Here is a 27219-nt window from a genome sequence, read left to right as displayed (position 1 = left end):
AAATAGGTTATTGTCCAAACCAACTTAGCCATTTGGTATGGAATCAGGCAGTATGCCCCGGTTCGATTATTTACAGCAATAAGATTTACAGATCCATTTGTGCACCAGAGTCCGCATAGCAGCATATAGATGTGTGTAGTTTGGTTAGGGGCTGGGGTAATTGTGCCCCCTAGTAATATGTACATTTTCAGCAAAACACCTCATACACAGTACACCCAATTGTCCACCCCTTGCCATAGGCCATTGACCCTGCTCCTGCATAGTCATAAGAGACGAGCACATGCAAATATCTTCTCTAGATTTACACCATTTTACACACCCCTCCATTGATTCCCAGTGAGCTCCTCCCTTTCTCATTATTCCCATAGGGCCTCTGGGGCCCACATTAGTTGCTGTTTTATTTCCAGTCACCATGGTAGCTATTACACAGGTGCTGGCCTCCTAGCTGAGCATTTTGCATTCCCAAACACATCTCCCTCTCCCCCAGGTCAGCCTTTTGAAGCCATCCCTCACTCACGTCATGCTAGCAACAAGACAAACACCATAGACAAACAACACAAAACACAGACCCATGGTATTCTGGGTTATTCTTCCACTGGCGCCAGCATGCTTGTAGAGTGTCTGAAAAACAAAAGAAACAATTTCCACCCCTCTGGTGGTGACAGATTATTGCTTAATAATAATACCAATTCCTTCTACACATTTCCTTGCTAATTGCAGGAAAAACAGAAGAATTACTTCCAGGCTGTCCTTATTTTGTTCTATAGTCAGGCTAGTGAATTACCCCACTCACTAGTCATTTATGAAATTCGTGAGGTGGTGTGCCTTGTACAACAGACCAGGTTTGCAATAGTTTCTCTGCTGTACCAAGCTTTCCGTTTATTTTCAGGTAATAGCTGAGAGACAGCTTCAGATTTTTGCTCTGTACACACACACTCACTCACTCTCTCCCCCCTTAGGGTTATCCTGTCCCCCTTATTTTCAGGCTTGGCTTGTTTTTTCATCTCCCTTTTCTGGAGGGCCATAATCTGAGTCTTTTAGTAGCTTTTTTGCTGACCAGATGTATTTATTATTTGCAGGTTCTTTGTGTTGCTATTTATGGGCAGTTTCCTCCTTCCCCCATCAGCTAGGTAATTTGAGGCTTTCTTGGCTTGCTTTTGGATTCAAAGCTATCAGGAGCTTAGAGACTGTTTTAAAAGGGACACATTCCACTTCCACCAGAGTTCTGATTACTTTTCACTTTCATCTTCTGCTCTAAAACACACACAGATCTGAAAAAGAAAGCACAATCTACTATGGCTCCTTTTGGAGCCCTAATAGGATTTTAATTAAGTAGCATGTTTTGTTTGCATTTCTTCCACCCCTTTTCCAATATACACTGCACATGTCCTGGGAAATAGTTTAACCTTCATAACATTATATTAACCATATGAATTTTACACAAGGTGTAACTGCCTCCATGTGACCACAAAGTTTTCATGGACCCCCACCAAAGCGACAGTCCGATCCCCCAGAGCCACCCCAAGGCTTAGTGTTCCCATCATTGCTCCCCTTTTCCTTTTCTTATACACACACAATTCTATTTTGTCTAACATCCCTTGCACTGTGATTACTCTTTTTACACAACTGTACCCTGATTACACTCTCATCTTGTATAACCAGAGACAGCCAGGGGCAGTCAAGTTATGTTCCAATAGAAAATCCTGACATTCCTTTAGTAATTTTGATTACGTTACCCAATAGTTAAGTAATTTTGATCAGATTATTTCTCTGCCTGCTTCCTGCAGCAGTCCCTTATAGACCATTTCTGTGGGAAAAGGGTCCATTTTCCCTCAAAATAGCTGTAAAGGCTTCTGGGGACAGAAGCATAGTGGTGGTAGTAGCCACTCTACCTGACCCCCTGGTGTAATTTAATTACCAAGCTTCCATCCAATGTGACTGCACAGAGTTGCACAAATAGTTACATTTATATAAGTGGGTTCTATTATTAAACCAAAAACTTTCTTCTTGTAACACCACAACCGTTTCTTGTACCATTTTTACAACTTCCAAATGTTTGCTTTCCTTCAAACCCTGTATTATCAATTTTTGCAGAAGGTATTTTTAACTTTTAACTTACTTTATTAAATCATTTACTCCTACATTTAGTTCTTTAAGGTAGTGCGCTTTCTCTCTAACAACTCAGCCACAGAGTACAATTATAGCCACACAGCTGCCTTAACCTATGCTGTCTTTACCCTGAGATTCTTTAAAAGGCAGTAAAACATTTGTCTCCATGGTTGCCCATGGATCTTTTACTCCAAATATTCCAGTGAAATACAGCAGACCTTCATCATCCTTTGTCCCAAACAAAACAAAACAAACAAACATAAGTATCCAATTCCAAAGTACCCTCCATTAAAACTTCAGAAAAACAAAAGTGTGGAAAGGCAGGGGGAGAGGAGGGAGAAGAGGTGGAAAGAAACCAATTAAGCCCTGTTAGGTCAGTTTCAAGTACAGGCTACCAGCAGCAAATTAAGTAAACTGAGAGAAAGAAGAAAGAAAAGAAGAAAAGGATATAGTTAGCTCTGAACCAAGAGTAGGCTCCCCTGGTTGAAACAGTTGGGAACCCTGACCCCCAGATTCTCATCCTGGCTCTGGGAGAAGAGTGGGGGTTGTTACCTGCTCCTGCAAACCCTGCCATTTTCCATATTGAAACCTTTTCTTTTTTTCCTTCACTCCCCCAGGACCAAGACCCAGCTCCTGTCTCTAAAGCTGGTCTGTTAACTCTGCTTCTGACTTTAAACCCTGTTGTGCCAAATCATCTTTAACCAGCCCTAACTAGTTTACAACACTTCAGCAGCCCCTGCTGAAACAGCACCAAACTTGAAAGATTACTGGCAGCTTCCCATAACGCTGCCCTTACTTCAAACCTCTCACAAGTGAACTGAAGTGCCTCCTTTCCCTAGAAGGCATCCAGTCCCCATGGGCAGGGACCTTCTTCCACAACCCATATACCAAAGGAGGGTGGGCTCCACAGTCACCCACTATCCTTCTGGATCCCCTAACACTTTCTCCATTTCCTTTTTAATCTCATCCCAGGCTGACTCCTGCATGTGGTATGGGCCCTGGTTCTTCCTTATCCATTTATCAAAAAAAATCCTTTACCCTCGCTTGCCTGAACCCGCAACTACCATCACGAGAGTTCGCTATACCCCCTCCAAGCAGCTGCGTGGACTGTTGGGGAGGGGGACTTGCAGGCTGCCACTCACCTATCTCATGCGATGCATCCGAGCCAACAGCACCAAGATGTTAGGGGGCTTATTCCTTCACCCTCTCACTTCCCTGGTCCTTCTCGTATAAACAGAGAGCAACAATACCCGAAGTCCAAAGGTGCAAACAATTCAATGTTTTTTGGAGTGAACTTCCAGCAAGCATGATTTCAGTTTCCTTCCTTAATGTCCTCCTTCCCAGCTCCGACACCACAGAACTTTGCCTGTGTCCCTGTTTCTGTTCCCATTTCCCCCTTTAGCAAAACATGATCCCAAATCCCCCATCCCCAGTCCCTGTTCCCATTTCCCACCCCCAACTTCCTAATTGACTGCAGACTATATAGTAAAACCCGAGTTTTGCTTAGCTATACCTTAACCAATCATTTTACTGAAATTTAACTAACCAATCCTAACATATTGTAACATGGTTATTTAACCAATTTAACCCACCACCTTAATTGGTTTACGTCCAACAAAATTAATTATACAGCAGACAAGCAATCACAGAACCAGACAGACACCATGCAAATAAACAAACAAAACAATACAGAAGTGAGGATTTTACAACTACATCTATACAGACATAAGGGTTTTCCAGCTGTGTCTATTGATAAGTGAGTTCTTACCAGGCAGGATGCTGTCAAACTAAGGCCACATCCAGACTGCCCGCCGTATTGGCGGGTTAAAATCGAATGCTCGGGGATCGATATATCGCGTCTAATCTAGACGCGATATATCGATCCCCGGCGCGCTTATATCATTCCCGGAACTCCTCAACCCCAACGGAGTTTCCGGAATCGACACGGAGAGCCGCGAACATCGAGTCCCCGCGCCGTCTGGACGGGTGAGTAATCCGATCTTAGATATTTGACTTCAGCTACGTTATTCATGTAGCTGAAGTTGCGTATCTAAGATCGATTTCCCCCCCCAGTCTGGACCAGCCCTAAGTTTCCTTTTACATCTTCTAGGCTCTTCCCTTTCTCTGGAGGTGATAGATCGGATCACCTTCCTAACCCCCCATATTGCCTTATTTTAATAGGACTAATCAGGGCCTCAGACTGTCACAATAAGAAGGCCATTACACAGACAGACAGTGATTTCTGATTCTTTCTTTTATATCTCTGTAACTAGCTAAGTGATAAGACTACACCTAAATTCTTAAAGTATAGGCCTTTGCAGACAGGCCTGAATATCTATATCCTAACAGCACTCTTGTCTGTGGAGCCTGTGCTGGCCAGCCCTGACTTTGATAAGCCTTTTGAATTGTGTACTGCTGCATCAGACACAGGGTTGGGTGCTGTGCTGATGCAGACAGGGGAAGACAGCAAGAAGCATCCCATTGCCTTCCAAAGCAAAAAGTTGTCCCCTGCTGAACAGAATTACTCTATCATGGAGAAGGAGTGCTATGCCATTGTGTGGGCTGTCAAACAACTAAGTTGTTACCATCTTCAATAGGAGTTCAGGATTCTAACTGACCATTCACCTTTGGTATGGGTTCACTGGACTAAGGGCACAAACTCCAAACTGCTACCCTGAAGCCTGGTCCTGCAGGAATTTGACAGTGCATTATGCATGTTAAAGGAAAGGAGAACTGGGTAGCAGATGCCCTGTCCAGAAATGAGGAATTTTAGGTATACTGCCTCCGCCATGGACAGTGTCCAAGTCTCCAGCATAAATTCAGGAAGAGGCTGTGATATTGCCCATTCAACTCCATTTCATGTTGTTACTTGACATACATCATACCAAGCACACATTTCAGATCTTATTTCTCTATAGCTTTTCAACAATTTTATACTTTGTGCAAGCATACCTTTTACAGACATTATCGATTTAGATTATTAGGGTTGGAAGGGACCTCAAGAGATCATCTAGTCCAACCCCCTACTCAAAGCAGGACCAATCCCAAATGGCCCCCTCAAGGATTGAGCTCACACCTGGGTTTAGCAGCCAATGCTCAAACCACTGAGCTATCCCTTAGTTGATTGTTCTATTTGGCCCAGTGTGCCTTGATTAGTTTGTATCTCCATATCCCAATCTATATCATTCCACTCAATTTCCCTCAAATTTGGCATTGTTAATCTAGAGTGAGTCATAAAGGTTTTAGGTCATTTGAGGGTGCCATTGATATTGTTCGTACTGGAAATGAGTTATGTCTCCACAAGTGCACCACATTCCTTGGTCCATAAACCAAGTTTGGTTGTTTATTGTTACATTACCCTTTTCCTTTTGATGCCAACATAGATCTTGGTTTATTACATATAATCCCCACCAACCATTTTTCCACTGTAATTTCATGGTGAGATTACCTCCTTTCCATTCCAAATTCCAATTTCCTTCTTTGATCAAGGTACCCCATTCCCACTGGGCTCCTAGTATTTGCTTCCATCCTAATCCAGGTATCCACCATAATCCATTCCCTTTGGGTATTATGTCACAGTACCCTCTTTCATTTCCCCAGGTGCTGGCATATATACCAGATACACTTCCTGTGCCTTTCCATTGGCAACACCGGAAAGGACAAGAGTGCACTGACGTATGGTACATGTATGCACTTGCACCTTCCAGGTATCTTGGAAAGATTGATTAATGTAAGCATATTAACTCAATGCCCAGTTCAGACTCTGGGGCCAAGTTCCTTTTTGGCTCTGTTCCAAGATATCTTTCCATTGTTCTCCCAAGATTCCCTGGGCTTTCATAAAAACTTCGCCCCAGGATAATCCTGAGTGAATATCCCTTATTTATTTAACAATATCCAAAATAGTTTCCCCCAACAATTCACTCAATTCCATCACAGAATATGCCATCTCTTGAGCCGTTATTTCCCCTTGTTCCCCAGTATGTGCTGACTCCATTAGTTGCTTTAAAGTTTCTCTCATTCTTTCTCTTAGGGTAGAGAGGCTCCATGTGTTTCCCAGTCCCATTCCAGTGTTTTGTGTTTTCCCACATGGTATCTCTTTTGACCATTCCTCTTTGTAACCATCCTCTGTTACCAAATGTTGGGCCCTTGGGGCTACTATCCCTGGATGGATCTTCAATAGCTCCCAGTGGAGTAGATTATTGTCATACCAATTAAAAAGGTCCACAGTAATTAACTTACATACACTGCAGTTTATTTGAGAAGGAATTACACAAGCAGTAAAAGGTTACATTAAGCACATCACTCCTATGCTAGACATTAAAGAATTATACATTAAGAGCTATACAATCCTCTTCTTTCAACATCCCAAACTCAATATATTTTATATTTTGCAATCCATTTAGAACAGTTAGGGTAATGAGTGTTAAGCATACAATCTTCAGGGAATAAGTTTATAAAAATTTTGAATCTGGATCCATTGTATATGTATCTGTGTCCATGATCACGGTCTGGAATTAACCATTCCATACATTCAGGGGAACGATTGGTTAAATTATGATGTTCCTGGGTCACTTTGGTTATATTAACCCATGTTTTACCTTCTGTATATTGTATATTCCCTATATATGAGGTATGGCATCTTAAAGCGCATTGATGTTCTTCAGGAAATTTTCATCTAGATACTTCCCTACCCTCAAATTGGGTGTTATGGCAATGTCCCTTCACCATTATCCATTTATTTCCTAATTCCCATTCGAATACAGATTCACTGCCATACCCTAATGAATATGTGGTCTGGGTACACCAATTACATTCCCATTGACATATGTCCATATTCTCAGTGATGTTATACAAGTTCACAGTTGCTCCTATAGCTATGGCAGGAACCTCAGTCCCATTTTCAAACCAAGCTTCTTAAATTGTACATTCCTGGGGTGCTTTGGTTCGAAGGACCTTTTCTTGGGGTACATCTGGTTTCCATAGTTCCCTAGTTCTAGTATTGATAACTTGTGATTCCTGAAGTCCTGACTTATGTATGCAATTAGTTACACTTGAGGTCTAGACGCATTGTTTACTATCTGGATTGTATTCCCATTCAACTACCAAAGTGTGTGCTTTGGAAGTTCCTTGCCAGCCTTTTGTCAGTTCCTTGTATCCATATGGACATACATGCTCTATCTGTTATATGAAAGGCCCATTTTACTTGAGTGTCCTTTTTCGCCCCAAAGGGATTAACAGATTCTGTTACCATACAGTGACAAACTTCTCCATCTCCCACATCTAGTTAGTCTTCCTCATCATAACCTTTACCAGGTCTGACCACTCTTTCCAGTCTCTGAACCAAGGAATTTGCTGCTTGGGTAACAAGTTGTGCGTTCTCCTTTTCCTTTAATTCTTTGAAGATAAGCGTTGTTGAAATAGATGTAGACAATGCTATAGAGGTCAGCTCAGAGCCATTATTTATAATAAGGTTCATGCTAATTGGAACTGTGCCTAAATCTATATTATCCTCAGCAGTTAGGGACCATCTCCAAATTTCCCTTCTTGCTTTTTCAGTTGGAAGAGGGGTTGTTATAGGTCTGCATCCTATAAAAGGTGGAATTAAGGTAAATGGACACTCATATCAGAATCCCCATTCTATCCTCCTATAGAGATGCGCTCCTGGATGTACAAATACTACTTTAAATTTCTCCAAGCATCTCCATCATGGAGACCATCACCACAAGAATCTCTTCCTGGTCAGGGGTAGGTCCACCATACAGGATCTCTACTCCAGGGTCTCATGACATTCTAGTCCCAAGTCATATATCTTTCCTTTGTTTTAATCACCTCTCCATGAGGGGTGACTATAACACTCAGTCCTATTTCTCTCTGCTTTACTCATTCAAGATTGGTACCCCCAATTTGAAGGAGAAAATCTGTAAGTATCCTTGGTATAAACCCCCATTGTTGTTGGAATTGCTTGATCTACAGTCTTTGGTTGCTTCTCCCGTGGGATAGATAGATGGTGATCCAATAGCCATGTGGTAGATGAACCCATAGAATGCCCAACAAAACAGTATGTTCTTTGCTTCCATGGATCATTCTGTGAAAATAAATAAATGAACGAAACACAGGCCTCTCACTAGGCCTTGTAGATTAGTGCATCTTACATGATTATATTTATATCTACCCTATATATTCATGAACTATTATGTTTACTTACTTACTTACTTACTTGATAGATACAGTTTGATTTGATCAGAATGCCTCCATACATCCCCGTTTGCAGAGGCCACCAGAACGACAATAGGACTGGCCACATATTTCACAGGGAATGGTCCTTCCCATGTGGGTTTTAGCTTACCTTTACTTACCGATTCTTTGAGCATCACTTGGTCTTGTATCTTCCATTGGTACCAAGGTGGTCCTTTCTGTTCTTCCCTTTGTCTTCGCTGATTTTCTTGTGCCCAAATTTCTTCAGTTGTTTGTACCAAATCTGCTATCCAAATTTCTTTTTGTACCCATTCAGGTATCTGTTTTCTAGGTGGAAGTAGGAATTCAGGGGTTCTCATAGCTTGACCTGTCATTAACTCAAACGGTGAGTACTTACTTCCAGCTTGTCGCAAGGCTCTCATGGTCATAGGATTGCAGGTAAAGCAGTTTCCCAATCTCGGCCTTGTGTTTGAATTTACTTGGTCAAGGCTGCTTTTATTTCTCTATTCTTCCTTTCCACTTTTCCTGCACTTTGTAGGTGGTAGACTACATACCATTTTGTTTGATTCCATCATCAATAATAATGCTTTTACCACTGCTCCCACAAAGTGAGGTCCTTGGTTACTATCCATGATCAAGGGTATACCCCATCTGCTGAGTATTTGGGTCCATAAAGCCTGAGCTGTAGTTTGAACTGTGTTATCTGTTGTGGGGATTACTTCCAGCCATCTTGAAAAATCATCTATGACCACCAAGCAAAAGGTTTTTTCTGTAGGAGTTATTTTCAAAGGTTCAATGTAGTCCATTTGTAATCTTTGCCATGGGCCCTTAGTGTCAGGTTGGTGTCTCAGTATTTTTTCTTGCTTGCTTTTAGGGTTAACTTGAGCACACACTAAGCATTGTTGACAAAATCTGTTAATATGCATGTCCATTTCTGGCCACCACATTACAGTTTACTTGTGCTAATGTTTTCCTAACCCCAAAATGTCCTTCCTACCCCAAAATGTTCACGTGCAAATCGGATTATTTCTTCTCCATGTTGTTCTGGAGGTATCCATCTTTCTTGATCTTGCTTTGCTATGACCATATCTTGTTCTCTTGTTGTTTCCCATTCTCCTACTCCTGTCATCTTTTGTCCCACTTGTTTCCATTCTTGTTCTTCATACTGTATGAATGCTTTGTGTTGTTCCACAAGGTTTGGATCAGCTGTATCAATGTTTGCAGTTTTCCTAGATTTGCTGCTTTGTTCATTTGAGATCGAATTACTGCTTTGATGTCACTGTGAACCAGAAGATGTAGCTGCTGCTTCCTTGGCCATGTTATCTGCCTAAGCATGGTAGTATCCTTCCAGAGTATGTTGTTTAGCACGAGCCTTAACATGCTTGATTTCTGTGGAACCAGTCCTTTTCTGAATAATATCAATAATGATTTTCCAGTAATCCCAGTATGCAACTTCTTTGCCTTCCTGTTGTTCCCATATGAGTGCCCATATGCTCACAGCTTGCACAGTCCATTGAGAATCAGAGCATATAACTACATCACAGTTTAAGGGAGTTGCTTCAAATGCCAGTTTGACTGCTGCCACTTCACATCCCTAGGCTGACATCCTTTCATATGGGATCACCAGTTCTTGTTCTGGAAACAAACAAACAGCTGCTGCTGAACAAACAAGTTGACTTTCCTTGTAAGAACTAGATCCAGTCATGCAAGTAGAAATCGTTTCTTGCTGATACTTCACTCATGGGAGGGACACAAGCTGGGAGCACGTGACCTCCCCACATAGCCTTCCATGTGACTCCTCCTTACCCTGTCCCCAGCCTGGGGCTCCCATGCTCTCCCTGTCCCCTCTGACATCCCCCTTACCTGTCTAAAATTTTACAACTGCATCTGTCAAACAGATGCAGCTGTAAAATGATGTTTTGGACCCCTCGTGCCACCTGTAATTCCAGGTGCCATTGGGGATCCAGCAGCACCCCACATTGAAAACTTCTTAAATGAAAGAAGTACAGGAAGGACAATCACCCCACTTTCCCTTAACACACTATCAGTGTTTCCCTTATTTCCAAATTAATCTTCTGCCAGCTTACCTTTATCTAAGGGTAAGTCTTCACCACTAACATTAAAGCACTGCCGCGACAGCGCTTTAACATGGCTGTGTAGTCATGGCACCAGTGCTGAGAGAGCCAGTGCTGTAAAAAACCCACCCCCATAAGGGGAGTAGCTACCAGAACTGGTGCACTATCTACACTGTCACTTTATAGCGCTGAAACTTGCAGCGCTTAGAGGCACGTTTTTTCACACCCCTGAGTGAAAAAGTTTCAGCGCTGTAAAGTGGCAGTGTAGACAAGCCCTCAGTATTGCTCTCTGCCAAGCACTAGGAAAGCAAAGATGCTGTGCTATCTGGGTTTGATGGAAAGAGGCATCGAACTGTATGTACCATTTTCATCTTGATAGAACTACAGCCCAAATTGATTTATTGTTTTCCTCAGCATGACATACAGGAAGGGCAACCGAAATCAGCCTGGCACAACATGCATGAGAACTGTCTCTGGACAGATAAGCAATTGATCAAAATCACATTCTCTGAATTCTTGGGGCCAAATCCTGTTCCCATTGAAATCAAAAGAGGTTTTTCTATTGAGTTCAATGGGAACAGACTTTGACATTTGGAGAGCAAAGAACAAAACCGCTCAAGCAAGGGCTATGTTACTTATACCACAGCTATCAAAAGCTGCTGACTTGTGTGACAAAGTCAGCAGACATCTGATCTTTGCCCATTGCAAGGGAGAAATCAGCAGTCAATGAGACTAGAACAGACTTTGTGCCATATACATCTCATAAGTCCATCTGCAAAGGCTCAAGGAAATATGAAGGCTTTTATATTATCAGATTATCTTAAAGTCCTCAGTTCCTTGATTAGAATGTTCTCATCAGTATATGTTCATAGTCCAGAGGCTGGATCAAGAATCAAGAACACTGCTTAAACACTTCCATCCCCCCCTCACATCTCTCCTCTGGAAGACTCCTTACCAACTTAACAGCACAATACATATACTAACAAACTTAAACAAAGACTTTGTTTAAGTTTGTTAGCATATGTATTGTGCTGTTAAACCCATATAAAGAATGAATGACCTCCCTAGCTGCTTTCTGCTCTTTTAAAGAGCAGAGTGCAGCTCCACCCCACTCGGAGATGAGGGGTGCTAGCCTCCCCAAGTCTTTCCGGTACCCCGTACCTGCTAAAAATCTCTTGCTGGTATTACATACTGGAGCATACCACTCTACTTGCGCTCCTGACTAGATCCTTCTGTGAACCATACCCACTTGTGATCCAATATTGCCTGTAGTTGGTCCCCTGCTTCTTGCACATCCACTGTTTTGGGAGAGTGCTTAAGATTTCCACTCTTTGTTTACTGATAGTACAGCCCTCCAGTCCCAAGATAGTACTATCTCCACTGCTGCTTGTATAGCCCCACATTCAGATTTCTTGTTGGCCCACGCCATAGGGAATTATTGTGTCCATCTATTATCTGGTAACACCACAGCTGCTATGGCTTTGCAAGCTCCTTTTCTTAATTCTCCTGAAATCACCTGCTCACTTACAATCCATGTCTCCCCTTACCACAGCCAACCTCCTGCTAGATCAGTTATCCATTTCTTCTGCTATACCATATCTGCACCTAGGATAACATTTTCAGTCATGCTGTTACAGACCACTATATCCGTGCAAAACTTACTGTGTCCTATCACCCATAACAGATTTTTGTAATAAACTTCCTTTCACTCCTTTGCCCTGAAATCCAAATAAAGGAATAATCTGTTCTTTCTGTATGTTTTTCTGCATTGATTTAATCAGAATTGCCTCTGCTCCTGTGTCAATTAATACTAGCAACCATTGTATATTTCCTCCCTCCCCCTCCTGCCCCTCTTCCACGTAAGGTCTGTCAGTTATATGGGGCTGCAATTTAGCCACTAATGTCCAATGTTGGGAGCAGGGGTTGCTAAGGGAAAGACAACCCTACTGAGATATAAAGCTACCCTGATAGGAAGCTGCCATGTTCATCTGAGCCAATTCCTGGGACAACAAGCCATAAGGGCCTACCAGATCTCCCATACCTGTTCCCACAATCTCAACAGCCCTAGCCTCAGGTTGTGGCATAGGCTGTGACTTTTTCCCCACCAAATCACCCACAGCATGTAACAGAACCTCCAAAGGCTGTTTATCTAAACAAGTCAGAGCTGCTCCTCTCTCCTGGAGTAAAGCCATATTTGTGCTCGCACTAGTCCCCAGCCGGGTCCTCCATACCCTTTGTTGGATCACCCCACTCCACATCCCATGCCAGCATCATTAGGACTGCTGTAGCCTGCTCGGTTGCTGTCAGAACCCTCGCTGACTGCCTTCTGGGAGGAACCACTTATTTTGCTCACTAATTTTTCTGCCTCCTGGGTCATTTTAATTAACATGGCCTGATCCAACTCCTCTTGAGATCCTATAAACACCGTAATAGGTTCCCTTACACCATCATATAACAAATCGGTTACTTGTCCTTCCTCCTTGTCAGCTAGAGAACCTGCTAACACAGTCTAGCATAATAAGCCATAACTGACTCTCCTGCCTCCTGATGCATCAGGAAAACTGCCTTTCTGAACTCAGAAGGAATTTAGAAATATTGAGCTATCCTCCATACCACAGCCTTTGGTCCTCTCGATTTGACTCAGTTTTAAGCTCTGCTAACATTGCCACCCCTTCTGTAGGGCCAGCACAAGTTATTACCAACTCTCTTAGGTCTCCTGAATCCAAATACTTTCTAACAGTGTATCCCCTTGTCAAGGTTTCTTTCCTCACTTTGAACTTTAGAGTACAAAAGTGGGGACCTGCATGAACACTTCTAAGCTTAATTACTAGCTAAGATCTGGTAACGCTGCCACCAGCCAGAATTTAGTGTCTGGCACACTTTCTGTTCCCTCCCAAACCTTCCCTTGGGAACACAGATCCAAACCTCTTGGATCTTAAAACAAGGAGAAATTAACCATCCTCCCTCCTTTCCCCCCAGACTTTCCCCTCCCTGGGTTGCCTTGAGAAGCTTCACACAGATCCAAACTCATTGGATCTTAAAACAAGGAGGAATTAACTATCCCCACTCCTTTCCCCCCACCAATCCCTGGTGAGTTCAGACCCAATCCCCTTAGATCTTAAAACAAGGAAAATCAATCAGATTCTTAAAAAGAAAGTTTTTAATTAAAGAAAGAAAAAAGTAAAAATTAGCTCTGTAAAATCAGGATGGAATGCTTTACAGGGTACTCAGATTCATAAAGACCAGAGGGACCGCCCCCCAGCCTTAGATTCAAAGTTACAGCAAACAGAGGTAAAAATCCTTCCAGTAAAAGAAACATTCACAAGTTGAGAAAACAAACATAAGACTAATCCACCTTGCCTGGCTATTACTCACAATTATGACACATGAAAGACTGATTCAGAAAGATTTGGAGAGCCTGGATGTACGTCTGGTCCCTCTTAGTCCCAAGAGCGAACAACCCCCAAAACAAGAAGTACAAACAAAGACTTCCCTCCACGGAGATTTGAAAGTATCTTGTCCCCTCATTGGTCCTCTGGTCAGGTGTCAGCCAGGTTTACTGAACTTCTTAACCCTTTACAGGTAAAAGAGACATTAACCCTTAACTATCTGTTTATGACATCCCTTAACCAGGTCAGACACGTTTTCTGATTCAAGGGGCCTAATTGCTTTGCTAACGCCCGCTTCTTGCTCTCGGTCAATGGACATGTTGTCTCTTCCAATACATAGCCTGGGGATTTAGGTATCCGACCCACGCCTGCCGGCTGTCTTTCCATTTCTTCCCCTGATTTAACAGGTTCATCCTCCTCATCCAGGAGTTCAAATGCCAAACATCCCTCTTGATCTTTTACCAGTGTACCATCAGCGTTGTACTTAGCTCTAGTTCTCTGTTTTCTAATCACGTATGGATGCTTTGCAGGTATATCAATGTTATGGCATGTAGCTGTCTCGCAGCTTCACTCCCATACTTTTTGCCAGACTTGGCTTTACATATTTCTCCTCCTTCTCTTGTGCTTTTTCCCTCTGCCACTCCTCCACTGCTTTTTCCCATTCCTCATCATTCCAGGGATCATAATCAAAAGCCATACTACAAATAGTTTTTCTAGCCACCAAAGCAGACTCCAGCTTATTAATCACTTCAATGCATTTCTTATGATTTTCTTTTCCAGGTGGCTTTGTGTAGCCTGTTCAGTTAAAACTGACAAAGCCCCTTTATATTGTTTTGCCTCCAATTTATACTTCTGATTTTCCTGCATTTGTGCATCCATATCACATTCCAATTCCTGACAAGTTTGGGTTAAAGCAGCCATCTGCTGGACATTAAGTAACATATTGCATCAGAACAGTTGGCAAATCTCTTTTCATCCCCTCATTTTGCACTCTTCGCTTGTCCAGCTCCTGTTGCAAACTTTCCTTCTGCTATTTCCAAATCTCCCACTCCTCTGCCAACTTATTCACAGCCTGATACATAATCCACACAGCAGCATTTATCATTTGTTCCTTCGTAGGAGTAGTAGTGCCATATGTCTGCTATTTTGACAGCATTTCATTCAAATACCCTTCCTTATATGGGACAGGAACAGCGTTTGGCAACCATGGATCAGAATCAAGATCTCCACATGCCTGTCTCAGTAAACACCTCTCCACCATCCCTGGGGGTTTCAGGGTGTCCCCCTCCTCCCCTAGTTCGCCGGCCCTTCCCTGTCTACATTTGCGAAACATCTTTGACTCTAGGAACGACCAGTACAACCCAGATCACCGGTATATTTCCTTCTCTGCATACTGTAACTAAATTTGGTCCCTCAAGCTAAAATTAATATAAGGCAGAACTGATTCAGAACAATATTTAAATTAGTTGGTTAACACCAGTGATTCAGGATACCAAGCTCCTCAAAGGCCAGCAGTTCAGAAAACAGTTTGATTCAGTTTAAAGACCTTTTTTCTTGGACACAGCAGTAACCATCCTCTGCTACCAAATGTTGGGCCCTTGAGGCTACTACCCCTGGATGGATCTTTAATGGCTCCCAGTAGAGCAGATAACTGTCATACCAATGAAAAAGGTCCACCGTAATTAACTTGCATACACTGCAGTTTATTTGAGAAGGAATTATACAAGTGGTAAAGGGTTACATTAAACACAACTCCTGTTAGACATTAAAGAACTATACATTCCTCTTAGTGAGCATCTCTTTCACAAACATACACAAACAGGCCTTGTGCTCATCTCACACAGTTCCTGCTTGGCAAACAGAGAAGGTAGTTACCAAGTCTGTGGACAACTTCCTCCCTCTAGGTCTGGTCTCCTCAGCCATCTGGTCTGTCTCGGATTCCCTCTAGGCAAGGCCTTGGCTGCCTGGAAACCCCTCTGGTCACAGTCCTACTTTGGAGTTTTGACTACTCTGTCTAGCAGCGCCTTCAAGTGTCAATTAAGGAATCCCCCCTCCCTTTTCTCCTCCTTCTCATCTCTCAGTAATTTACTTTGCTTGTTTCTTATACTCTTTTTTCCCTCAAAGAAGTCACATGTCTCAAAAGCATGCCCAGTGGGCATGTAGTTATTAATTTTAGCTGATTAGTATTTTGGAAGGGGCTGGAGGTGGGGGTATCAGACAAAGACCACTCCATGTTTACTCACTCATCAATCATTCACTCTGGCTCTCTGCATGGTGTCCTTGCTATAAGGTCACTATAACCGTGTCAACCTGTGCTCCATGCTGAAACTTTGTGCATGTGATATGTACTTTTGCATGGGCCCATATTTACTGATGAATATGTTCAATATTGATCGCACATGCAGGTTTTTCCAGTTCTTTATCAAATCTGTTTTTGCTTAAAGGGACCCTGATCCCAGGATCCTCTGCAGTTCTTCTACCATGTTTAAGTCATGTCAAGTTGTGCTCACACCATTCATTCAGCACTGCCACACCAATCTGGCACCATCCCAACTTCTTCCCCCACCCCCAATGCCCCGCCCCCTGCTTCCTACTCTCTGCCCCCTTCCATCTATGTGAGTGATGGGCAGGGCCTTGGAGAGAAGAGGCCGAGTGGGGGTGGAGCCTCTGGGTGGAGGTGGAGGGGCATGGTCCAGGCACTGGGATCCACAAAAAACTAATCCAGCCCTGGTGTTGGTGAAAGGGTTTGGAATAAAATACAGACTGAACATTGAAAGGAAGTGGGTCTGAGCAGTTTTTGGGGCATCAGAGGATGGGGACAGAGCACCACCCTGTCACATGGGAATATGGGAAAAAACCAAACCATTATGAAATGACAATGTTTGTGTTATAGCATCAAAGAAAGACTACAGAAGGGACTGAGGTCCCCTTTGTTCACAGTCAGGCAAGGCTCCCTATATGCTTAAGGCTGATTCGTTTTATCTGCTTTTCAACAGCACAAAGGCCCTTTTGATTCCAAGAGAAATCTGCTAATCACAATCTTCTTGCACCAAGAGGCTACTTCCTGGTGCATTTAATGTGGAGGATAAACTTTTACTTGGAAGTTTCAAGGAGCTCCCAGCATTATTGTAGTGGCTGCTCATGAAGGGCAAGTACATCAGGAGTTGGCGGGAGAGAAGAGAGTGAGAGACGAGTGCTCCTTAGCTGTGACTCAACCTTTGTCAGGAAGGAGATCAGCAACAGATCTCCATTCCAATTGGTGCTGAAAAGATTGTAATGGCTGGTGGCTTTTATATGGAAGATAAAACCACCCAGCGCTCACATGAGTGAGAAATATATATTTAGATGGGGTATAATCCCTCATGTCTTAGGGCATATAGTGACCTCTAAATGACATAGGTTAGGAAAACAAGCTCCCTTGTGGGTGGACAGGTTATTCCATTACTGCCTACACCAGAATTTCTGCATCTTCATCAGATGCATCAAGTGCTGGCCATTGTCAGAGACAGGATACCAGACTAGATGGAGATACCTATCTAGTGGTGTTTGTCTGAAATATCCCCATGCTGTTAGCGAGTGTTCAGGAATTGATCCAGCTGGAGAATGTTAAGTGGGCTCTGTTGATTTACTGAGGCAGGTGGATTGTTATCCTACCTGGACATAAGGGAGGTGGAATCCTTTTTGAGGGAAACCCTCTTCCTTGGGGTCTTGCAATTCCTTTACCCAGCAATTAGCTGATGAGGTGTCAGTAAGTGGCTCAGGCCAGAATCTCTGGCTTTGGGAGACCTGATGGTGTTAGCTGCTCTCAAATGTTTTTTAGACAGCCTGCCAGAGAGGGAGCAGAGTTGGGTGTGCCAGCACCAGTCATCTTTGCTGGCAGGGGCTGTGTGGCACACAGAAGGCTGTGTAGAGGCTGAGATGGCAGAGAGACCCTAGAGCAGATTTTCTCAACCTATTGTGGGTTGCATATGCATCTCTCTGTGTTATGTACACACAAATATATTCATACTACTGGTATGGCCCTGAAGATATCACATGGGTCTCAGCTGTGTGCTGATTGGGCCGCAAGTGGCCCGTGAGTTGAGAACCACTGCATTATAGCAATGGCTTCAATCCAGACTTGAAGGATGAACTGTGGGACAGACCAAGGAACCATCTGGAAGAAAACTAATGGGCCTTGGGGGAGCTGAAAAGGATGCTTCCCTTCCTGTTGCATGGGTGAATGTGGAGATCCTGGCATGCACATTCTGTCCCATGATGGAATGTAACTTGGGGGGAGATGTGGACTTAGCAGGACAATCACTCAGACTCCAGAGGGGAGTCCACAGCTTAGCCTTGATTTGTTCTCTGTGTGCAAAACAGGGACATATACCAAAACCTTGTCCCTTCCAGAAGCATGATAATGGGGAGACACAGGGTCTTGAGATCTTAGGAGGTGTATTGTGCACAGGATTCCCAGGCCTATCCTTCTGTAAAAATTCCTCTACGAACAAAGGATTGTGCTGGCAATGCAGGCTGCGAGCGGCCTGCCAATCAGTGTGGCTTGAGACCACTTATACTAGGAGTCTGCCTGGGATGCAGAACATAAGCCAGGTAGGGCATCCATGGATGGGCTTCCATGAGATCGGGTCAAATGGGTGGCATGAACAGGCTGCAGAGTGAACACTTGTCCTTCACCTTCTTTTCCCCACTTGGGAGCCAAAAGCAGTGGATCCTTCCACTAGCAAAATTGGAGTTTGGCTGCAAGTAAATTATCTGTCACCTTTGTGCACCACACATAAAATTACTCATGGAATGTCAAAGAAGCTCTTTGAGGCAGAGACACTCTGTCTGTCACTGTTATGAGATAACTAGCGCATGCTTATTAATAAGCACAGTATAACAATTCTTTCCTGTAAACTTCAGACGGTTGTCTTGCAAGCCACACTGGCAAGAACTCAGTGAACTATCAAGCGTAGCCTCAGCGTTAGGGTTTGTTCTCCGTCCTAAACCAGCGCTAGCTGTGAACTACTATGTTGTAATGCCATGCAAACACACTCACCAAGGAGCAACAAATCTACTTTTTATTCAACAGGGGTGTTATTGGGCCTTTAAACAAATAAAACTGACAAACGAAACTACTCCCTTGAAAAACCTCTCTGAGGTCTGAAATAGGTTCAGTGCAGTAACAATAAATGACTGCTTGGGCGGACTACTTTAAACAAGAACTTGCTGGTGAGTTTCTGGTACTGTTCAAACAAACAAACAAACCCTAATCTCACAGAGTGCAAATAACCATGGAGGCAGAAATGCATAATTTATAAAAGAAGGAGACAGTTCTGTCTATTTATATAGCATGTTTAATCTCAAAATGCTTTCTAAGCTCCTGGATATGCCTAAAACACCACTGATAGAGGCTGAGATTTTCAAAGAAGACTAGAGGAATTAAGCCACATAACTTCCATTGAAATTAATGAGAGCCATGTGCCTAAATCCACTTTTTTGGCTTTTAGAATTTCAGCTTTATCTTCTCTGTCTCACTTTCCCCATCTATAAAAGAGCAATAATATTACTTTGGACTACTGTGCGGATTAGCTAATGCATGTGAAATGCTGTCCGAAGCCAGTACTGCCCTGTGTTTCAGGGCCAAGTCCACTGGACTTTCATATGCTGATCTCCAGGAGCCATACACTTTGCTCATAGGCCAGCCAGAGTAACTTGGGAGCAGTACTATATCAAGAGCATGATGGAGAACTGAGATCAGTTGCATTTGCTAGTGGAAGTCTGAGAAGGGCCATACAAGAATTATCCAGTCCACAAATTGGAGTTCAGGTTATTGAAGTAGGTGGTAGTGGATAAGTTTCCTGACTACCTGTATGGAGCCATGTTTCTGGTACACTTGGACAACAACCATTGACATATGTGCTAATATCGACTACGTTTGATACCACAGAACACTTTGCATCTTCCACTGTTGACTTAAGTCTTTGGTATCAGCCTGGTCTGAATAATGCTGGTTCCCTGTACTTCTGCCCTCTCCTACTGGATTGATGGAGGCCTATTCCTGAATCTGTGATAAAAGCCATGTGCCCTCCACTGGACCCAACAGACCAACAAATGACTGCACATTTTCAAAGTGTGGTAGACCAGTTGGGCACCCCTCCAGAAGCTATTTTGACAGCCTATACCTGCTTCACCAACTGAATGTGATTTCTCTATAGCAGCTGAGCAAATCTGCCTTGAGAAGCTCAATATACTAATCCTAATTTACGGGAACTTTATTTTATATCCTGGAGAAGAAAGGGGACAGCCAGAGTCACCAATTAAATCTCAGCTGGATGCACAGCTGTTCTTAAGGGAATAAGGTCAACTTACCCTGAAGAATGGGCTGTTGTGCTGCATAAATCAGGGCTCCCCAGCCCTGGAGAAACAGTTAGTGCTCCCTGTTAAGTTTAGGATTATCCTGTATTCCCTCCATGTAGACATGGGACATACTGGAGTGGACAAGTCACTTGACTTGATAATGCTCAGATTCTGAGTTACACAGAGAATTCTTTCCTGGGTGTCTGGCTGGTGAGTCTTGCCCACATGCTCAGGGTTTAGCTGATCGCCATATCTGAGGGTTGGGAAGAAATTTTCCTCCAGGGCAGATTGGCAGAGGCCCTGGGGTTTTTTTGCCTTCCTCTGCAGTGTAGGGCCTGGATCACTTGCTGGTGGATTCTCTGCACCATGAAGTCTTTAAACCACGATTTGAGGATTTCAACAGCTCAGACATAGGTTAGGGGTTTGATACAAGAGTCGGTGGGTGAGATTCTATGGCCTGTATTGTGCAGGAGGTCAGACTAGACAATCATAATTGTCCCTTCTGACCTTAAAGTCTATGATTCTATACTTCTATTGGCCTCATAGGACTTAAAATATAGGGAAGCATTGCAAAGCTTGCTCTTGGCACATACAGAGGAAGACATTGCCCTTTGGTCAACATCAGCTGTGGATCATTGGACTTGATCTGTATGGACTTTTTGAGTTTGGAGAAAGACAGTACAAACACTGGACACGTACTAATGGTCATAGACTGTCTGGTCCAATATGCTCATTCCCCACTGAGGACCACCATTGCAAAGGTAATATCAGAAAACCTTTTTGTCTGCTATGAACTATCCTGTAAAATCCACTTAGATCGAGAGAGAGTCCAAGAGTCACCTTATCAAGGAGCTACTGCAGATAGTAGGGGTGAGGAAATCCAGAATGTATCCTCCCCAGGGAGACCCTCAGCCAGAAAGCTTATTAAGCACTTTTTGGAGGCAAGTGCAACTCTGCTGAGAAACCCAAGTGGAGCCAGCCTGTCAGCTTCCTAAAACATGCCAATCACTGCACAAGGAATAAGTCCACCTGATATTCCCCGTCACATTAAATTTTTGGAAGAGAATAGACTTCCTGTGGACTTGTGCTTTGGAGTATCTGCTGATGGAACTTCTATCATCTAATATTGTTCAGCTAGTTACAACTGAGGAGGGGGAACCTCTTGCTTCTGAAGATGACAGAAAGTGCAACTTCCCATGTGGAAGGCTAGTCTATGAATGCATCACTTTTATTTGGTGTTCTGAGGTACAGACTCACTGGAAAACCTGAAATCCCAGGTCCAGAAGAACTCTAATACCTGATCAGTCCATCTGTGATGCCCAAAGGCATGTGCTGAACCCTGTAGCCAAACCTTTCACACCACTGAAGTATCCAGAAGGAACAGCCCTGGATAGTATGGAAAAGCCTACAGAGGGAGGAATTGCAGACAGTGGCATGGAGCCTGAGGTAGGGAGTACATGACCTGTTACCCCAGGAGATCCATCAATACCCAGGTACTCTGGATGAGAACTGAAGCCCATCATCTGGTTAATCTATGACTCTCATAGAATCATAGAATATAAGGGTTGGAAGATACCTCAGGAGGCCATCTAGTCCAATCCCCTGCTCAAAGCAGGACCATCTCCTGATGATGCCCCTTGTGTTCCACAAATGGGTGTTGGGAGTGTGCTGCCCAGTACTGGAAACCACTCTTATACTCAAAGTTTAGTAGGACGTTGTGCTTGTGCATGTTATATTGCCTGTTTTTGTGGTATTCTTAATCAGAGTATGAGCTCAAAAGCATATCTTGATTGTATTATGTACTACCTTACGTTTATGCTGAAGTACTTGATAATGACATCTGATATTTCTCAGGTGAGGGATGGCATAACTCTCTTGGGATTTCCTGGACCTCTGGGCTAAGCCTCTAGGGGCATGTCTACACAGCCTATAGCAGTGAGCCTCCCAGCCCAGTTGATAGACTTGGACTAGCGAGGCTCATGCAAGAACTCTTAAAGCTGCGTAGCCAGTGCTTTGAAGCTGCAGTTTGAGCTGGAGTGTGGGGTCTGAAGCCCACCGAGGGAGGTGAGCCACACTCCAGCCCAAGTTGCAACTTCAAAGCACTAGCTACGCAGCTTTTTTTAAAAAAAATAAAGCTGCAAAAGTGTAACCAAGCTGGGAGGCTTGCTGCCGTGGGCTTTGTAGACATACCTTATGGGGCCCTGTTGAAAGGGTTATGACTAAGTGGCTGCCAGAGCCCTCAAACCCCATTCCCAGAGTGCTTGGAGTCAGCGGTGGGGAGTGAAGGAACTAGAAACCCCTGCTGGGACCAGTTAAGGAGGTTTCTGTATGGGATGATCTGGATGAGCAGTCCACTGTACTAATGTCTAGTCAGGGCTGCAGTTTTTCTGTTTGGAGGCTGAGAAAGATGGACATGTCTCAGGGCATCCCTGCTAAATTTCTGCTTCCCTGAAGGGAGTTTGTACAGCTCTGAGTCTTTAGCTGCATGGACCAGGTATTTCCAGTGATGAGAATCCACCAGGGAAAGATTTGACCAGCTACTGAGAGCCAGCTGAAACCACAGGAGGATTCCAGACCAGAGAACAGATGAGCCCAGCTGAGAGAGGACCCTGCCCCACCTAGGGATGGAGAAAAATGATGTTTGTTTAAAAGCAGGCCAATGACCCAGCACTGTGACATGGAATCCCAGGATGTTCAACCTTGGCCTATCATTCACCTGGGGAAGGTGCTAGGGAAGAAGCGGCGGATTGGATAAGTTTGTGAGTGTTGGGAGGTGGAAAGTTGGTTTAATTACAAACATTGGTTAAGTATTAGTTAACCTTTTTAATCCCTTCCTTCAACAGGTCCTATTTTCCTGTCTCTCCTTCCCAGTTATAGGGTTATGTTTGGTGTGATCATTCCGTTGATGTTTGTTTTATTGACTTTACTGTCTCCTGCGTACTGGGCTTGGCATCCCTTGCCAGCTACAAACATGGCCATTAATTTCTCAAGGGACAGCGTCCCTGTGTCTCTGGCACAGCAAGGAATAACGTGAGGCACCATGAGCCAAAAAGAAGAACCCAGGACCTGACCTGTTCAAGAAGAGGGGAGAAGCTGCTCTAAATATTGGCCTTAGCAAACACTAAGGAGAGAAGAGCGCTTAAGCCATGCCCGGGGGGGGGGAGGGAGGGCGCAGGCTACACAGCATTTATATCACCATATTGTCAAGACCTACTCTAAGCAGCATTATATGATGGCATGGTGGTAAAACTCCCTGAGCCCAGTGTATGCTAGGACTCCCACAGTAGGTACCTGGACTAGTGCTGCAGCATCAGTGGGCGATTTTCAGAAAGAGCTCAGTGTGGATACAGCCTTGTTCTGTGGGATAACAAGGTAATAAAACTTGGAGCAAGGGCTGACGGTAGAGTGACCAGACAGCAAGTGTGAAAAATCAGGATGGGGTGGGGGGTAATAGGTGCTTATATAAGAAAAAGCTCCAAATATCGGGACTGTCCCTATAAAATAGGGACATCTGATCACTCTAGCTGAAGGGACAGGGAGATCTGATTTAAGGAGAGAGCATGTGTGTCCCACTAGCATGTAAATGAAGTCCCTGTGGAGGCAATTTAACATAGGTGGTAAAAGCTTAAAAAAGATTAAGCTGTTTGTGTAGTATGTCAGTCTGACAATTGTTTAGTCTCTGTAAAGTATGGATCCCAAGTTCGAAGGCATTACAGAAGGCAAATTACTATTATTTATTCAAAACTCTAGTAGATGTGTGAAGGGCTGGTGTAACCACTAGGTGAACTAGGTGGCAACCTAGGGCGAAAAGATTTGGAAGTGCCAAAAAGCGGTGCCCCCCCAATTTTTTTTTTACACTATTGCTCCTGGTGGGGGGACGAGCTGCTTGCAGCCATGTTGGCACCTACCTCTGCGGGCATCCTCTGCAACCACGTGCCCCGCTGCCTCCCTCTGCCACGCCCCACATCACTGCCCACCTGCGCCCCTCCCTGCCAGCCTGGAGCCACCTCCACTCTTAGCCCTCAGGCTGCCGCATCGCTCCCTAGCTTGCTCCCTCCGGCTCTGGTAGTCCCGGACCCCCTGCCGCAGTAGCGGCTGCTGCCCAAGGGCTGCCAGAGCAGGTGACTTCAGCCTGCCTGCAGCTGGTCCTATTGACAGCAATGCAACAGTGGAAGGGAGGAGTGGGGGTGCGGGGAAAGGAAGAGGAGACCGTGGCCACCAGTCCACCTGCGGGGATGGATCATGGCTCTTCCAGAGGATACAGGGTTAAAGAGCTGCAAAAGTGTAACCGTCCTCAGCATTTGTCATCTTCCAAAGCTTCATCCCCATCCATCCCTGCAGCCCTGTGGAGCAGGTAAATAGAGCCCCATTTCTGGGGAAACTGAGGCAGAGAACAGGGATGTGATTTGCCCAGGTCACCTGGGGAGTCATTGTCAGAGTCCTGTTTTGAACACAGGAGGTCAAGGCTCCTAATTCTGCACTGGCTCAGACCATTAGACCAGAGGCCTTCAAGCCCTGAGCTCTGAACCTGCCCACGCAAGGTATTAATCTGGGATTCAGGGGCAGCACATTGCAAGTTTTCAGTGAAGAAACACAGCTGTCTCAAGCCTTTATGGCTATAAGGAAAATCTTCCAAAAGTGATGGGCATCTAGCCAACACAGTTCTGTCTGCCTGAGTCTGCAACCAGCCTGGGAAAACAGCTCTAGGAAATGCAGCAGTAACTGTTAAGTCTAATTACGACACTGTCAGAGCCAGATTTTCATGTAACATGGGTGACCAGTTGTGTGGTGCACAACCACTGCAAGTGTGCAAGCAACTCAGGTTAAGTGCAGCAGAACCCTGGGTAGCCTGCAGCACCCAAGAGATTTTTGTTCTCCCACTGAATGACAGCAGATGCACCAGTAACTTTACTAGGCAGAAGTTTAGTGACCACATTAGGGCCATAAGCCATATCCTCCCCACTCCCAGAATTGGGCCAACTGCCCCTCATAATTCTCCTAATTGCTTGTATTGTTATTGATGGGAGATCTGCTGTGGATTGAGAAGTATATATGGACCTACCTTTGCAGGCTCAGTCCTGGCCCAGCATTTGAAATAAATTGCCCTGAGTTTCAGAAGTACTGAGAACCCTGGAGTTCTCACAGGGGAACTGCGGGGGAACCGCAGGTGCTCAGCATCTCTGAAAATCAGGCCCGGAATGACACTGATGCCTCTGCCCTAGGTCAGAGCTCTCTGAGTAAGGGGCTTCAGCAGCAATTGGCCTGGGGCAGAGTAAAGCAACCAGAACAGTCATGACGGAGGCTGGAACTCAGTCCTGGCCTTACACCTGTGGGGAAGACAGGCCTTCAGATGCCCCTTCCCACCTGCATTGCACTTTCCAGCCCAGGAGCAAGGAATCATTTCACACCTTAGCGCTGGGGGGAGCTGAAGCCCAGAACAGGGAAGTAACTTGCCTGGAGTCATCCAGTGAGTTGGTGCCAGGGTGGAGAATAGAAGCCAGATCCTGACTCCCAACTCTGTGCTCTGATCCCCAAAACAGCCCTTTCTAGATCCATGGGGGGAGGGCAGGAGGGACTCTACCCACATGCAGGAGACCCAAGGCCATTTATTTTCATTAAATATGTAGATTAAATTATGAAATTAATACATTTTCAAGCTGAATATGTATTAATTCTAATGAACAATGCCATATTATCCAGTATTCATTTTTGAAAGTTTATAATAAGCGATGCTCCGGGGGGAGGCAAGGGGGAGAGGGGGGCACAAGGTGAAAGTTCCACTTAGGGCACAAAATATCCTTGCACCGGCTGTGTGTGTGTGGGGGTGGGTAATTGGAGCATTTAGGCCAGCCTGGAAGGCCTTTGGAGACGTGAAGAACTGTGTTCAGAGAGGATGACTCCATCAAGGGCCATCATCCCAACATTCCTTCAATTTGGTGGCAGAATTTTAACCAGGGACCCTCGGCAGCCCCTCCGGTAGATCACAGCTTCACTGTGAGTTACCAGTAGCCTGTTTGTGGAGAATTAGGCCCCTTATTTAAGTCTCAGACTGGGTCTCTTTCCCCTCCCTTTTGCTGTTTCCAAGAACTTCCTCTTCTGCCTCTTCACAATTAGCCACAAACTTATGTCACTCAGTTACTCTTTCTCTACTTTGATTCCTTCCCTTTTCTCTTCTCTTGTTCTTTTACTATCTTGTAGCATAAACCTGATCCAAAACATACAGACACATGCTTGAAGATGGCCATTTTCCCTCCTTAAATACAATACCGCAAGTAGGGATGAGGGACCCAAAGTTTGAATCCAGAAGCAGCATTTCCCAATGCTTGGGATACTACTATTGTGTCAAAATACATACAGGCTCTTGGCTATTGTTGGTGACAGAGTTCACAGAAACATCAGTGTATTGAAAAGGAAATTGCCAAATGCAAACATGAGAGAGGCCAAATCCCCCTTTTGAAATAAAACTTAAGTGTAATTGTGTGGCTTAAGACACCTCTTTGTTGTCAGGTCTCTGCTGAGACCTCTGGATTTCCACTGACTCTGTGCATGCTGAGGTGCTTACTGATCCACCCCAAAACTTTCCCCTGCCCTGCCCTGCCCTGACGGGTGGGGCTTCCAGAGATCAAATAGCTTAATTCTCTGCCCTCTGGCTTGTTTCCAGGTTGCCCATTCTCCAAGGAGGGACTTTTGCGTTCTTGACTCCTTCTCTTGCCATGCTCTCCCTTCCTAACTGGAGATGCCCTGCGTGGACGCAGAATGCCAGCCAAGTGAATGCTACTTCACCAGAGTTCATCGAGGTCTGGCAATCGAGGATGCGAGAGGTAATTCCTGTGAGCTACTGCCAGAAGGGCCGCTATAAAAACCTGAGGGGAATCGTCTGAACGGGCCTTGAGGTGTTAGAAAGGGAAGTCAAATCACAGGAGAGACCCCTGCTTACTAGTGAATACAATGCTATGTTCTAACTTTCAACGCTGCAGACATCTGTGGTTTATGGACTTCGCTCATGGACTTGTCCCGAAGGCTGAGGAAATGCTGTCAGAGTATTTTATTTTCTGGGAAAACATATACCATGTCAGGGCCATTTCTGTGGTAACTAGTGACCATCTCAG

The 27219-nt window shown here is 44.4% G+C and overlaps 1 protein-coding gene across 1 annotated transcript in view; it reads left to right on the top strand.

Moving 5' to 3' along the window:
• Positions 1-27219, top strand: part of LOC115647113 (solute carrier family 23 member 1-like) — a 74667-nt gene that overhangs the window by 12793 nt on the left and 34655 nt on the right. The window contains exon 4 of the mRNA XM_030553842.1: positions 26772-26931. Coding sequence (XP_030409702.1) covers positions 26772-26931 — 160 coding nt within the window. The remainder of the gene's footprint in view (positions 1-26771; positions 26932-27219) is intronic.

This window comes from Gopherus evgoodei, chromosome 1 (assembly GCF_007399415.2).
Source record: "Gopherus evgoodei ecotype Sinaloan lineage chromosome 1, rGopEvg1_v1.p, whole genome shotgun sequence".
Lineage (NCBI taxonomy): Eukaryota > Metazoa > Chordata > Testudines > Testudinidae > Gopherus > Gopherus evgoodei.
Note: the sequence above shows the minus strand (reverse complement) of the source record. Positions and strands in the feature narration are given on the sequence as shown.